Genomic DNA, 15873 nt, shown 5'->3' on the forward strand with positions numbered 1-15873 from the left:
GTAAGCCCCTTGCGGAAAGACGTTGCCTTGTTCACTCCCAAATTGCACTAGCACAAAGTAGTCTGTTTGACGTGTATTTTACTGAATATTTGCGCCCCGCGGGTTTTGCATTCAACAAGTAAGCGTTTAAGTAAGTAATCCCATGAGCGACCCACTTTCCGACGTGTTCTCGAAGAACTCCCCGCACTAACTGAAATTCTAATTTCGGACTGCATGAAAATCAAACCTAGTGTTAATGCAGCAAGACTCGCATTTCCACAGCCGCCTAACACGATACGCGACCCCTGCCTCCCCCAGGGTTTGCTCGGCGTCTGTACCACCTGCTTCCCCTGGCCCACGGCAACCCCCCGGACACGCCATTCCGCGAGCAAACAACGCATTCCACGCGTCTCCTGGGCGGGGCTCCGGAGTTCTTTAGCACAGAGCGGTAGAAGGACCTGACCTAAGGCCCACTGCACACTGCCTGACCCCAGATACCCGCCCGCAGGATCCGCGCGCAGACCCCCGGCCCGTGTCCCCCAGGGATGCGGGGAAGACAGCCGGGGAGCACTGAGAAGACAGCCACCTGTCAGCCTCAAGTCCAGGAGAAAATTCTGGGATAGCTGCTTCACCGCTTGCAGCCTGAACAACTTAATGATTTCTCGAATCGTGGGCAACGGCGGAAGGCGGAAAGTGCTCAGCGTCCCAGAAGCAGCCATAAGGCCCCGCGAAACCACCCAAGCCGCTTGGCTAGTTTTTTCACGCTGTTCTTAAATCGTCGGGGAAGGGAGAGGGAGGTGGCGGGAGTCTGGGAGCGTTAAGGCCCGCCTCCGAGCCCGCCTCCCAGCCCACCTCATTGGTCGGATGTGCCTCGCCGGAAGCGAAGAGGGCAGACAGGAAATCCGGGTGCACCCAGAGCTCCGGCTCCGCGTCTAGCTAAGCGCGGTGCAGGCTGGGTGTGCGCTACTTTTCCCTCGGCGGGCGGGGCCTCTCCCGGGTGGGAGGTGGCCAGAGCGGCCCGCGGAGGCGGGGCGAGGCGGGGCCTGGACTGGAAAGCGCAGGCGCGGATATGAGGATGGGTGGAGCCCCGCACACGCCGTGGTGAATTCTGGAGGGTGGGCGTGCCTACTTTCTCTGTGGGTAATTGTGGGAAAGCCAGTGATTAGAGGCAAAGCTATTGGTGGGTAACAATTCTCTTTTATGGTGGGTGGTTTTAGAACCTTAGCACTGCAGGTGCCGGATGGCAGGTTTCTAACTTCTCTCAGCCTTAGTTTTTTCATCTGTGAAATGGATAATATCTGCTTAAAATTGCAAGCACTAAATGAGAAAGTTGCCCTGTGTGCAGATTCAGAACATAGTGCAATGCATGGCATACGGTAAGCCCGCAATCCATGGTGGTCGTTACTACTGTAATGATGTAGCAGATGAAGGCGACCCAGAAAGTTAAAGGGTTTGAACACAGTACAAAAGTGAGAAGGCTAGAAGTAGAATCCAATTCTTCTGACCCTTCTAAACATATTCTGTCAAGGAGGAAAGCCGCCTTGTTGAGAGTTTAGGAAGTCATGTATATTGAATATCGGTTTTTGAGCCTTTCGCTAACAGTCTTACATTACTAGTCTCAGGTCAGAGAGGAGGAAACAAAAACGTAGGTGATATAAATTAATTGATATTCACAAAGCTAGAAAATTGTGGAACCCAGATCCAGGGACATGTATGGTGGCGGTTCTTTCTAGTCCTCTGCCTTTGCATTGACTACCAGTTGCCACTCCTTGTTTACTTTCCCAGAGCTTTCTTATTGCCCCTCCATGCTCCAAGTATTGCAGTCTCTTGCATAACCGGAAAGGTAAGGATGAAAAGGAAGGGAAATAAACGTGACAATGCTAATAATAGCTAACATTCCCTGAGGTTTTCCAAAAATACCACGCTTCACAGCTGGGTGCTTTACAACTATTATCCCATTAATTGTTACAAAAGATAAAGGCTTAGAGAGGTTCAGCAATTTTTTTTTCCTAGGCTGCATAGCTAATAAGTAGTGGAATCAGGATTTGAATCCACAAGTCTGTGTCCAGAGCCTGCTTTTTAAGCAGTGTAGTCAAGGTAGAGAGATCATTTGACTTGCCTTGAATGGTTACATCTAAGTACAAAGACTCAAATCTGAGTTTTGTCTTTCTAACGGAAAAAACAACAAAGCAAAGAAAGACCGAAATCTCTCTGCTAGATAAGAGAATTTAGCTTTTCTGACCCTGGTTTTGCAAACTGCTACATTGACCACAGTAAATCATAACATTTTTTTTTTTTTAAGTTTTCAGAGAAGTAAGCTGAAAATCAAGCTAATGGAAAACCAAATAACTGGGGAGATGATATGAGTGAAATCAAATGAATGGAATTTCCATTGAAGTCTCAATAGAAAACCCAAACAACTACCTTCTGTTACAGCAATATTAAAAAGAACTGTGAGATAATCTGACATACCTCCTAGCTTTAGAAAATTGGGAGGTGACTCTCAAAGAGATAAGGCAGTTTGCCCAAGGCAGCATAGAAATGTAGTTTGGAAGCCTAAACTCTTGATTCAGTGTCTTTATTTTCCACAACATACCGTACCTGGGAAGACATTCGTTCACGGTTACATTAATTATTTCATTTAGTCCTCAGAGTGTTCCTATGTGAATGAAATTATTATCCTTATTTTACTGTTAAGGAGTCATTTGACTTACCCAGGATCACACAGCAAATTGTAGAAAGAAGATTTAACTAGAGTGTTTTCTTTTCTGAGTTCTGATTTCATGGGCCACACCCCTCAAATATTAAATTATTTTTAAGTTAACTAATGTATGTTAATTTTATAATGTTATTTAAAAACAATTTTTTTAATGTTTATTTACTTTTGAGACAGAGAGAGACAGAGCATGAGCTGAGGAGGGGCAGAGAGAGAGGGAGACACAGAATCCGAAGCAGGCTCTGGGTGTCAGCGTATCCAAGCTGTCAGTAGAGCCCAGCGTGGGGCTCGAACTCACGGACTGTGAGATCATGACCTGAGCTGAAGTCAGACGCTTAACCGACTAAGCCACCCAGGCGCCCCTATAATGTTATTTAAATAAATGGAATTTGAATCTGAGTATAAGCTTAGGTTTACAGTTTTCATATGGTTATTTAACTAAAACAATTACAATAAATATATGCAAAGCTACAACATCAGTGCAAATGATGTTAAATCAGGGTGTTAAATCACTGCTCTTAATGCAGACTGGCAAGATTTTGTTCTCTTAAAAGTTCAGCTTACTAAGGTTATGGTGTGCCATGTAATGATTTTCTCATCAGTTTTCTGGATCTACATTACCACCAAATCTTTGCTCAGAATTGTTGCCCACGTGCCTTGCCTTTCTCTTGGAGGAAAACGGAAGCTACAAATTAAAGTCCACTTGTATCGGGGCGCCTGGGTGGCTCAGTCGGTTCAAGGGCCGACTTCAGCTCAGGTCATGATCTCGCAGTCCGTGGGTTTGAGCCCCACATCGGGCTCTGTGCTGACAGCTCAGAGCCTGGAGCCTGTTTCAGATTCTGTGTCTCCCTCTCTCTGACCCTCCCCTGTTCATGCTCTGTCTCTCCCTGTCTCAAAAATAAATAAAACGTTAAAAAAATTTAAAAAAAAAAGTCCATTTGTATCTGTTTTCATTAGCTTGGAAACAAATGAAGCTGAATTACTTGGCACAAATACTATCTCGAATATGTATATTGCATGGCAGTTGCAAGGAGGATATTCCAATGATCTAGAATGTGCTCCATGAACTTTTTAAAAAAAGATTAACACCAACATAAAAACACAAACAAAATTAAAAGGAGTGAAAACACATTTACATGGAGAATTTGTGGATTCCTGAGAATTTATCCTCACATCCAAATAGGAGAATTCCTGTCCTAAGCATGCTACATTCAGCAGTCAGCATTTCTGAGGTTACATGCTATTATTTTACAAGGCAGTTTCCCAAGTTATTTCACTTAATTCTCATTTCAATTCTGTGTTGTAGGTTTGCAAAGATATTAGATGAGCACCATTATGGTGTGGGTAAGCATGACGCTGAATCTCAAACTCTGATCTTCTGAGTTTACTCTGCTGTTTTACCTCTGGCGTGTGTTAAATAATTGTTGAGCTGAATTTTTAAAATTCCATTTTAGGAGAATCTTCCAAGTTTTTAATAGTTCTTGAGATCTCATAAATACTGATCCTCAGTCCTTTAATTTTCAGAAAATTATGCATAACTCCCTGCAAAGCCTATGAAATCAGCAGGGGGTGTTTTAGTAGTATATTTCACATATTAATGCAAACGGTTTTATCCCTTAAAAGAGAAGTATGCAGTTTCATCAGTTTTGAAGCTTTGAAGTATCTGTTTCATCTAGATATAGATTTTAACATGCTAAAATATTATAATTAATACAGAAATTACTAGCCCCCCCTATCAGTGAAGATGAAGAACTACAAATGATTCAGACCAAACTATAATGCAGAATTCTAATTTTCATAAATCCCAGAATGGTTATATAGAAAAACCACTTATTATTTTAGCATTCATATTAATGAAAACGCCTATGTGACTTTATTTGGTATAAGTGATGTAGTGTCTATTTATAGGAACAGTGCTAATTCCAAAAGGTGGTGGTTTTACAGTTCTCTGAAATAGACTTGAAAGCCACAAAGAGCAATATCTTTCTGCCGTGTGGGAATTTTCAGAGAAAATTAAATGCGGCTCGGAATTACCAAACTGAACTTTACAAAATGACTGTGATGGCATGTGAAGTGCCCTTTTCTGATTGTATTTTATAATTTCACATAATATGACTCAATACAACTCAGTGCTCTTGAGAAATATTAACGGCTGCATTTTGTACATAGGTTTTTTTTTTTTTTAATGGTTGTTTGATGCCCACTGTTCACAAAGGAATCTAGTGACCTATGTAGAGGAAAGAAGGAAATACACGATAATTCTGAACAGACCAAATGCTTATTCTCTGGGGATAGAAGCAGGGCATTGTAGGGCAAGCAACACCGGCTAATTGCCTGAGGGAACCATGTAACAGTTACACTGTTTTTAAAAATACAGTGTTTACCACTATTCTGGGCAGTATTGGAAAGCCTGCTGATTATCCCCAAAGATCTGTGAATTATTGTCAAGTATCCTAATAAGGTGATGAGGATAGACAACACTTTTGACTCAGGGTGACTCAGCTGTGGGTAGGTTTTGGGTTTTTTTTTTTTTTTTCCCCTGCACAATAAAGCAAAACCTTTTTGTGAGTGAAGAAAAAAAAATCAGCACATGCTAAAGGCATTGTAAAAAGAATTAGCCTTCATTATATTAATAGTTTTTAGCCTAAACCTCAACATTTAATTGCAAAAAAAAAAAAAAAAAAAAAAAAGGTTAAGAATAAATAACACTGTGAACATGAATACATTTGCCTGTAAGCCTTTTCCGTGCATTTAAAAACTGATGCAGGACCGAACTGCTCTGGGAAGGGAGTTGCTCTGGGTTCAACCAGTTATGGGCCTCCTTGGACATCTTGGTGACAGCTCTGTCCCTCTGCAGCAAAAGGACGATGAGTGGACTAGTAAATAAGGCCACACCTGTTCCTTCTTTCTCTGTTCTAGGTCCTCCCTCCTTGACCATCACCACCTCAAGCCCTGGAAACCAAATGATGTAGGCAGTGGCCCCGGGTGCACCTTGGCCTGTGATCTGCCTTTTTCTGTACCAGTTAGTATGTTGGAATTAGTTCACAGCCACTGGCTGCCTAGTCTTCCAACTGAGAAGGAGCAGGTGAAGACAAGAGGAAGAAGGCTGGGGAGTCTTGCTCAACCTTGATCAGGAGAGCCAGAGCGGGCTTTTGGCATCTTTTCATTTCCCTTTTGGGCCACATGGAGCCTGGTGTCTTCAGAGTGCTGTTGGACTTAACCACATTCCTCTACCCTACTAGACGTCCCCTCCCCCAAATCATCCCAAATTAATACTTTCCTCACTATTCTCTGCATTTCCAATTTGAACTGTCTTTCCCCTAGAGAATTTCAGCTATTGGGTGAAGTGACCTAGAACAAGCTTTCTTTCTTTTTTTTTTTTTAATTTTTTTTAATGTTTATTTATTTTTTTGAGACAGAGAGAGACAGAGCATGAACAGGGGAGGAGCAGAGAGAGAGGGAGACACAGAATCCAAAACAGGCTCCAGGCTCTGAGCTGTCAGCACAGAGCCCAACGCGGGGCTCGAACTCACGGACTGTGAGATCATGACCTGAGCCGAAGTCGGACGCTTAACCGACCAAGCCACCCAGGCGCCCCTAGAACAAGCTTTCTTATTCATCATTCCGGTTGATGATGATGTTCTCCAGTTTGGGAATTGGGACCAGGCAGACATCGTGGTCAGAAGTCTAGGTGGGCAACTTCCCCACCCCCCTCACCTGAGATGAGGGTCTAGATGGGTCACTCCTGCTTCAGATATCACAGTGGATGCTCAGGAGAAAGGAGGAGGGAAAATCACTGTTAGCCCCTCCCACTTTAGCCTCATCTTGAAGAAGGAAGCCCCATTGTTCCTCATTTCCCGTCCACACTTGAGCCCACTCCATCCTTGCCTCTAATGTGACTAACATCAAGAGTCCCAAGGATCCCCGTGTTTCCAAATCCAAAGGACACTTACCTGTTCTCACCTTACTTAATGTGGAACAATGGTAGTTCGATTTAGCAACACTTACTACGTAGCCTGCCAAATTCTAGGTGCCGTGCCTTTTGTACTGATGCTTCTCAAACGTATTTCCAGCTCCAAACCTGCATTTACAACTGGCTGCTTTATGTGCCGCCGGGAGATCTCTCTGATACCTCAGTCAGGATGTGCTCAAATCCAGTGCTTGCTTTTCTCTGCCTGCTCTCTTCTGCTTGTGTAGTTTTCTCTACCTTCTGCTTTTTGGTTGCCTTCTCTTTTTCCATGTGTCGTCATTAAGGGTGCCTCCTCAGCTAGAACTCTTCTTGTCAAATACTAACAGGAAAGAAAGCTAATTTGACCTTTGATTACTTTTCCATAAAGTTTGCTTTTACATTGTTTCCTCTAACATTTTATTTCTGGGAGATTCTTTTTTTTTTTTTTTTTTTTTTTTTGAGAGCGAGCACGAACACACGTGCATGCACATATGCCCACGCATAGGGAAAGGACAAAGAGAATCTTACCCAGGCTCCACGCTCAGCGCAGAGCCCAACTTGGAGCTCGATCTCCCTACCCTGAGATCATGACCTGAGCTGAAATCAAGAGGCAGACCCTTAATGAACTGAGCCACCCAGGCACCCCTAGGATAGTCTAAATAACTGTGGTATCAACACATTTCCTCAAAGGCGTCCATTTTGGTAGAACAAACCCAGAGCAAGCAACAGTTCCCTCTCCTCTCTATGTGTCAGTTAACGCACCTACCAAGAGGTGGCAGACAGCGCCTAACAATCAGAAAGGAGGGACGAGGTCTTGGACCTGGAGCAGGATCCTGGAGGCTCCTCTCAGTCCAAACACAATTCTTTGGTTGCCGGTTGGTGAGGACTGCTAGGGAGTTCCGTGGGAGAATCCGGCGTGGCTCTAATACCAAGGGGAGGTACTTAGGGAACCTAGAAACATCTACTAAAATAGGGTACAACAGGTGTGGCTATACCCTATTGTGACATTTTAACAAAAATGGGGCACTCGGTAAATCCCAATCAGTCCTGGTTTTGCCCAAGGGACTGCCTCCTGTATGACTCTGTGCCTCAGTCCTTGTTTCCTGTGGAGTCCTTGTCTCCTTCCGTACGGCTACACTTTTTGTTGTTGGTTTTCTTTCTTTTTTTTTTTTTTTCTTTTTCTTTTTTCTTTTTTGCCTGTCTACCTTACTAGAATGTGGGAACCGGGACAACAGGTCAGTATCTATTTGTTCACTAACGTCAACTGATTATTCACCTAGCATACGGCCTGAAACACAGTTAACTATTTAATAAATATTTGCTAAATTGGGGCACCTGGGTGACTCGGCTGCGCGTTCAACTCTTGATTTTGGCTCAGGTCATGATGTCAGGGTCATGGGATAGAGCCTCATGTTGGGCTCTGCGGTTGGCGTGCAGCCTGCTTAAGATTCTACCTCCCTCCACCACTCATGATCTCTTTCTTTCTCTCTAAATTAATAAATAAATATTTGCTAAATAAATGAATGAAAAGGACTCCCTTCTGATTAGAGAAGACTATATTTTTCTCTATAGGAATGTGAGACTCCAAAAATTCAAACTGTTCTCAAACCTTAAAAAGTTTGGGTAGACTTTTTGTAGAATGCCTGTAGATTTTTTTTTTTTTTTTCATTTTGGACATATAAACTGTTCAGCAAGGTGCTGAACAGAGCAGCAGGGGCGCTGAAGTCAGGCAAATTTGAGAGCACCTATACTGAAATGATCACATCATCCTCTCCAAACAGTCTCTCTTTCTCCAGGATTTCCAAATCTTCTCATGTCCTGTCTTTAGCCTAAAATTTTTTTCCTAGTTCCTATTCCCCACTTAGAGTAAAAAATTCAAACTTCTTGTCCTACGTATCATATCTCAGTATAGCATGCAGCATAATATACTGCATTATAATAATACAGTGTAGGATCTCCTTTGTCAGACTCTCAGTTCTACAAAAGGAACAATGTACTTCATTCATCTTTATGTATTTTGCATTAGCACAGTGCCTGGCACACAACAGGTGCTCAAGATACATTTCTTGAACAGACCCAAACGGTGGAGATTTTTTTTTTTTTTTCATTTTGGACATATAAACTGTTCAGCAAGGTGCTGAACAGAGTAGCAGGGGCGCTGAAGTCAGGCAAATTTGAGTCAGAATCCAAGCTCCACTCTCCTTCTGCTTCTGTGACCTTGGGCAAAGTATTTCAGCTTTTCGAAACTCAGTTTCTGTGGTGGGCAAAATAACAACTCCCGATTTCCACATCCAATTTTCTGGAATCTGTGAATATGTTAGGTTACACAGCCAAGGGGAATTAAGGTCGCAGATGAACTTTAGCTTGCCAACTGGCTGATTTTAAGATAGATTATCCTGGATTATCTGGGTGAGCGCGATATAATCACCAGGGTCCCTAAAATTGGAAGACGGAATTGTAAGAGAGACCCAAAGAAACTGCAGCATGAAAAGAAAATGGCCCAAAGTGGCTGACTTTGAAGATGAAGGAAGGGGGTTAAGAGCTCAGAGGATACAACCTTTAAGGTGTCGTCTCTGGAAAATGGAATGATAAGGAAATGAATCCTTCCATAGGAACCACAGAGAACAACACAGATCTGCCGACCTCTTGGTGGTAGCCCAGTGAGACAGGCTTCACCCTCTGAAGTATGGAATTGTGAGATAAATTTACGTTGTTTCGAGCCAACAAGTTTGTGGTAATTTGTTACAGCAGCCGAGGAAACTAACATAGTTTCTTTAACCATAGTGTGAGAATAGTAATAGGTAACATATTACAAAAATTTTGCAATATTAAAATATCACAAAATACTATATCACTATATCTCATAAGATAATGCATATGAGAGACCGAATATAGTGCCAACACATTGAAAATATTTCATAAATGTTCATGCTTTTCCCCTTTCTCTTCCTGTCTGAACACACTTATCTAGCGGATAGATATAAATCTAGCTATATACAATCAACATTGAATTGTTAATACTCTTATGGTATTGAAATCAAATAACCATTAGAATGTTGTTCCTTTATTGTTGTAACATATGACAAAGTGAGCTCAGAGGATTACCTGCCCATTTATTATTCTGTGGCTCTCATGAAAGATGACTTTCCCTTCTGCAGATTTTTATTGAGCTTGGCGGTTGAATATTAACTCTTTATTCTTTTTTTCATTATTCAGAGACGCTGACAATTTTAACGATAGAGAATTATCTTAAGGATAGGATTACAAATGTTATACTTTAGAAAAAAATGTGTTATTTGATCTTACTACCACCCAGTTTAAAAACTGTCATAATTTTAGCCCATTCAGTACTTCTCTTTTTCCTTTTGGGGAGGGGAAGGCAAGGAAGGGTAAGGGGTTGTAACTGGCAGAGAGGTTCAGGTAACAGTTATACAAAATCAGGTGGCAATACAAAACATAAAATATTAAATTATCATTATAAAATGTTAAATTGTGTTGTGAAATGCATATGCATGATGTCATGACTGAAATCCTGTAACTTTAGACTTGAAACAGTTTGCTCAGGGGGCACCTGGGTGGCTCAGTTGGTTAAGTGCCCAACTCTTGATCTCAGCTCAGGTCTTGATCTCAAGGTTGTGAGTTCAAGCCCTGCATTGGGCTTTATGCTGGGTGTGAAACCTACTTTAAATAAACAAACAAACACAAAAAACAGTTTGCTCAGGAGTCCTGTGAATGGGCGAGACTATGGGGAGAAAAATGGGAGAGCTGGCTTAGGGCTATCATAACTACCATAGTTAATTTACATTATATTATGTTCATTTTGTTACATCACATCATTGTATTAATCATATCATATCCCATTGTACCATATATCATGTTATAATTTATACATTACCTATACTGTGAGTTAAATAGAGTTGTGGTTTTAGCTAGACATCCAATAGTGACAAACTATTATTTCCTTAGGAAAAATGCCTCCTAAATTCCAATGAATTTATAAATAATCTGCTACAAATTGCCAAACTGCATTCTGGAAACTAGCCCTCTTATTCTTTTTCTCTTGAACTTCAGTCTGCAGCTGCTTCATATTCTTCATATGTATTTTTCAAACTTTTCAGGCTGTGACTCACAGTAAAAATGCCACTTATATTGTGACCCTGTACACACATCCACATGCACGATTTTCATAAAACACTTAACCTAACTATGTGTGATGCACTCTCTTTTCTAAAAACCGATTGTTACAATATATTATACTAATTTTTAACACTCAGCGATGGATTATGATCTGCCAAGATCTTTGCCATTCTTCCTGCGATGACTACTCTGTGATTCATATGACACATTTATTTTGTTTGTTTTTTTTAAATTTTGAAGTGCTAGCAGGACAGATCACCAGCAAATGCAATAGATGGGTAGTTTCTTTTTTTCTTGAATAAATGCACATACCGTCCAGTTATTATAAAATATACTGATTTATGCCATATCAGAAGATCAAAGACTGTTTTCTCACTCTCTCATATGAATTGCCTTTTGGGGGGGGGGGTCTTATGGTACATACCCATTTCTGGAATACAAGCAGAACAGAGCATTTTGCTTCTTTTCTGTTGGATGTATCTGTTGGATACCTTCACTGTTCGGGGAAGACTTGGGAAGAGATGGGCTCGGAAGCTTCTACAATTTGGAAGGCTCTCTTTAAGAGAAAGAATACAGACTTATAAATCCACAATTAGATATGAAAGCAGTAGTTATTTGGAATAAGGAAAGAAACCCTAAGACGTGACAAATATTTAATGACAAAGAGCACAAACATCACAACATCCACCAAAGTGACCAAATAATTTTTATAATTAACTACTTTCATACTTCTTACATTTATTTATTTTTGAGAAACAGAGTGAGACAAAGCGTGAGCAGGGGAGGGGCAGAGAGAGAAGAAGACACAGAATCTGAAGCAGGCTCCAGGCCCTGAGCAAGATGTCAGCACAGAGCCTTATGCGGGGCTCGAACCCACGAATCGTGAGACCATGACATGAGCCGAAGTCGGACGCTTAACTGACTGAGCCACCCAGGTGCCCCATAATTTCGTACTTCTTTAATAATTTTTCCCCTACATTTCTGGAAGCAAACTCTTTGGTTGCCTCTTCATATGTTAAGGCTTGGGGAATATGTTCCATAGAAAGAATAGAAAGATAATGGAGTTTTTCCTCTACCATGATTGATTAAAATTTCATTTTTGTTTTTGTTTTTGACAGTTTAGAAACATTTCTTGCAGCTTTATAACTTATTATTGGCAATGTCATATAAATTGTCGGGATTGTTGTCAAAGTTGGAAAACCTATATTTTGCAAATATCAAGTTTTTTTGTGCAGTGTCTAATTTTAAACAGTTTGAATTAATGACACTCATTAACCAATTTGTCATAGATGCCCTCATTATAGTGAGGTAAGTTTATATTATATTCATTGATGTCAGCATTTGGTGTTAAATAATCAAGATATTTAATTTTTTCCAGTGTATTTATATGATTCTCTCCTCTTTATTAATTGGATTATCAAACAATCCAGGAGCCTATTCATTATTTCTACTCAATTTATTTATTCCTCTTAATAACTTACTCCACTTGATATGATGGAGTTTTTTGTTGTAGTTCACTTTTGATATAGGAATACTTTCTACTGATTTTATTGCTCTATTCATCACTATTTCTTTTGTGTTTTACACATTACTTTTTCTAATCTAAGTTATCTCTCAATTCTTTAATTCCTTAGATTTAAAGATATAGAAAACACGTTCCAAATTCACACAAATCAGCTGTCTAGAATACTGCGTTTGTTTTACGGAAATGTTCTAAAATATTATTCCACATTTCGGTTAAAATGTGTATTCTTAACTCAGTTTTCCCTTTTGCCAGATATTTCAAGGGAGCCTCCGCCACCAGAATACCACCTAGAAAGGGACAACGGTCTTAACTGCAGTGAAAATGTCTCACTTTTGCAAATTTTACAAAGACACACAACCACGTGAATACATTTCCAGGGTGCTTCCGGGGCCTTGAAGGAGTCTTGTTCAGGTGAAAAGCCTGAAAGCTTCCCGAAGGGGTCCACCTGCAGTGTGTAGGGGTAAGGCCAGATTAAATGACCTCCGGGGACACCGTCATCGGAGGACTCGTCATGCCACGAAGGCAGTACAAGAGCTCCTTTACAATATGGGCATCATAGTTCCTACCTCCCCAAAGTCAGATTCTAAGGCAAGGACTTGGGATGCAGGCAGGTCATTTATCTGACAGGTGAGTCCAGGAATCACAAGTGAGGAAATTGGAAACATGTGATAGGAAAGGGAGAAAAACCAACTAATGTGGTTAAAAAGTGGTTTAATGAATGGCAGGGCTCTACAACAACTAAGGCTCAATCCCACCAGAGACTCTTCAAAAAAGTTTGTAAAGCCCAACACCCGAGATTCCCCACCGGAAGCTGGGGAGGCTCCAGAAGCCCTCAGAACGGAAGACAGTGGTGTGTGTGGGGTGGGGGTGGGGGGGGGGGAGCTCGCAGTCTGCCCACCTGCGCAGCTGCAGGTGAAGTCCGGAGGACCTGGGGAGATAGGGCAAGAATGTGTGGCACCTGCTTCACCGTGTGAATCCCAGCCCACCTGAGAATTTGGGGACTCACAGTTATTTAGAGTGATAAGGAATCTTCAGTGCTATGAACCATTCTTATTCCATCATGATGAGTGAAGTCAGAGAAGAGGTTGAAAGACAGTGTGGCATCATCCCGACTTGCCAACAAAAGTTCTCTAATCCCTGCGATTAAATTGTAGAATCGAGACATTTTGAGCTAGAGTTAAGTATTTTCTTTAAGCCCCAAGGGAGCACAGTTTGAATTTCCAATTCCCTTCACCCCCTTCTAGGTGTCAAGAAAAGTAGTGAAACATTTTTGTATATACCAAAAAGAAACCATTCATTCGTGAGAATGAACATTACCTTTTTGTAATTTTTTTTATTTTTTAAATTTTACTTATTTATTTTTTAATATTTGTTTTTGGGAGAGTGCAAGTGGGGGAGGGGCAGAGAGAAGGGGACAGAGGATCCAAAACAGCCTGTCAGCACAGAGCCCGATGTGGGGCTTGAACTCACAAACTGCGAGATCATGACTGAGCTGAAGTCGGACGCTCAACCAACTGAGCCACCCAGGCACCCCATGAATATTGCCTTTCTACAGGCTCCTGTGGTGTATCCTCTTTCATTGTGAGGAAGGAAAACCTTGACCACTTTATTCTCAGGTACTACGGTCACCTATTTAAGACTGGAATTACAATGGCTCAAGGGAGAAAAAGAAAACATTTGGTTCTTATCCAAACTCAGTCAACTTTATGAACCTTGAGAAGCCATTTCCTTTCTCTGTGCCTCAGTTTCCTCATCTATATGATAGAAGGCTTGGATCGGTTGACCCTAAAGTCCACTTCTGTCTCTGTGGTACTGTCACTGGAAAAATTAAGGGCTGTGTGTCGTGAGGCATGGGTCTTACCGTGACGCTGTGGCCTTGGCCAAATAGGTTAGCCTTTTTGACCTGAGGTTTTGTCAAGTGAAAAATGAAGGGCTTGGGTTAGCTATTCTTTAAGGACACCTCTGCTGTACATAACCCAACGAAATAAAAATGTTGGCGGAGAGGATCTGGAAGCAGGCACAGAAGGAAGCCCAGCCTGGCCACTGGGTGGTGATCTCGTTCCATGTTAAGAAAGGATTTTCTAGCTTTTACCAGTAGGGCCAAAGTTTGAATTAACCAAGTGTAGTGAAGAAAGATTTTCAAAAGGATACTGAAATAAAATCAGGTCAGCAAAAACCCAGAATTATGGTGGAATGACAATAAATAGCAATGCCAAATAGGAGACATAAAATCCCTATGGTCCAGGCAGTAAAATATAGAGGGGTATATGAGAGTTGTGTTTTGGGTATTATTTAAAGGAATATAGGGAGAGGAGTACATTGTAAATTTATATGGTTTTTGAGAAACATGATTTAAAAGTTAACTCCACCATTTAAAGATTTAACTTGCAGAGTAACCAAATACCTTAAAACCGCTGGAGTGTAAAAGCCTGCCCCTACAAAAAGTAAACCAAGTCAACAGACATTTGTGATTTCTTTTGCCTAAATCTAAAGGAAACACATAAGGGAATTCTAATCCTGTTCCAATAGTTTAGTATTAAAGAAAATGAGCCAAGCCACAAGTTCTGAGCTTCTTCGCATTTTATCGGAGACCACGGTCTCTGCCAGGCTATCTAGCTTACCTTTAGGATTTGGGAATGATGGCTCCCAGAGTTAATGATCTAGATTGGTGTCCTCGGGGCCTTGAGTCGAGGTCCGTTTCTGTGGAGATGAACGAGCACCAGTAGGAACGCAGGGAGGATAGAGGCTTTCTGATCACAGTGCTGCCCACCTCTATGTCTAGGAAAGGTTATATTCAAAAGAAAAACCTAATCTCCCCCGATGAAGCACCAGTGAACATGAAGAGGAAAGCCCAAGGGCTTGGGGAGAGGGTAATGCTGGAGAACCGGACTCTGGCGTGTAACCTTCGCCCTCGCACACATTGCAAATCACGTCTCGTACAGCGAGCAGAGAGCCCGTGGCAGGAAGAGGGGTTGGCCACCGCCTGCCATTTTCCCCTGCAGATTGCTCTGCTCTCCCGCCCTGCTAGTTTTCTCCCAGTTAGTCCTTATCCTCCCTCGGAAGGTGGGTGCAGGTTTCTCCTGAAGGCCAAAGTGTGGGCCTCATGGTTCCGGTTGCCATGGCTGCTGCTTTTCTCCCCATTCCTTTGATACATTAGCTATTAGCTTACATAATCCTCCCGCAGGAGGATGTCCCCATTCAAAAGAAAAAAAAAAAACAACTTATATTGCTAAGTAACCTTTAACAATGAATAGCATTCATTATGCATTTGCTTCATGAGACAAAGGCATTGTTTGCTCTATTTCAGGTGATAACAGTGGATCAAAGGCACCGAGACCAGAATGTACTTTAGAAGAGCCAGCAGAGACGGTATGGAAATAATGCTTAGCATTTATGGCGCACTTTATACTCTCAAAGGATCCTGCAATTATTAATTATCCCACACAATAGCTCTTTGAGGAAGGTCAGTGTCATTAGCTGTATTTGGTGGATGAAGAATCAGATAGCAGTTGGGTGATTCCCTGCACCCCCATCATTTAAAGATCTCGGGTCAAAGCAGACCCAGGG

At 41.7% G+C, this 15873-nt stretch overlaps 1 protein-coding gene across 2 annotated transcripts in view; it reads right to left on the reverse strand.

The window, feature by feature from the left end:
* Nucleotides 1-15389, reverse strand: part of TFB1M (transcription factor B1, mitochondrial) — a 79178-nt gene extending 63789 nt beyond the window's left edge. Inside the window, exons 1-2 of one of the 2 annotated variants that reach the window (XM_042940132.1) lie at nucleotides 14928-15389; nucleotides 11206-11337 (exon numbers count right to left, since the gene is read on the reverse strand). In XM_042940132.1, coding sequence (XP_042796066.1) covers nucleotides 11206-11236 — 31 coding nt within the window. In that variant the 5' untranslated portion in view covers nucleotides 11237-11337; nucleotides 14928-15389. Of the gene's footprint in view, nucleotides 1-565; nucleotides 816-11205; nucleotides 11338-14927 lie in introns of those variants that run through there. The other variant, XM_042940130.1, reaches the window with a different exon arrangement.
* Between the last annotated feature and the right edge of the window lie 484 nt (nucleotides 15390-15873).

This window comes from Panthera leo, chromosome B2, assembly GCF_018350215.1.
Source record: "Panthera leo isolate Ple1 chromosome B2, P.leo_Ple1_pat1.1, whole genome shotgun sequence".
Lineage (NCBI taxonomy): Eukaryota > Metazoa > Chordata > Mammalia > Carnivora > Felidae > Panthera > Panthera leo.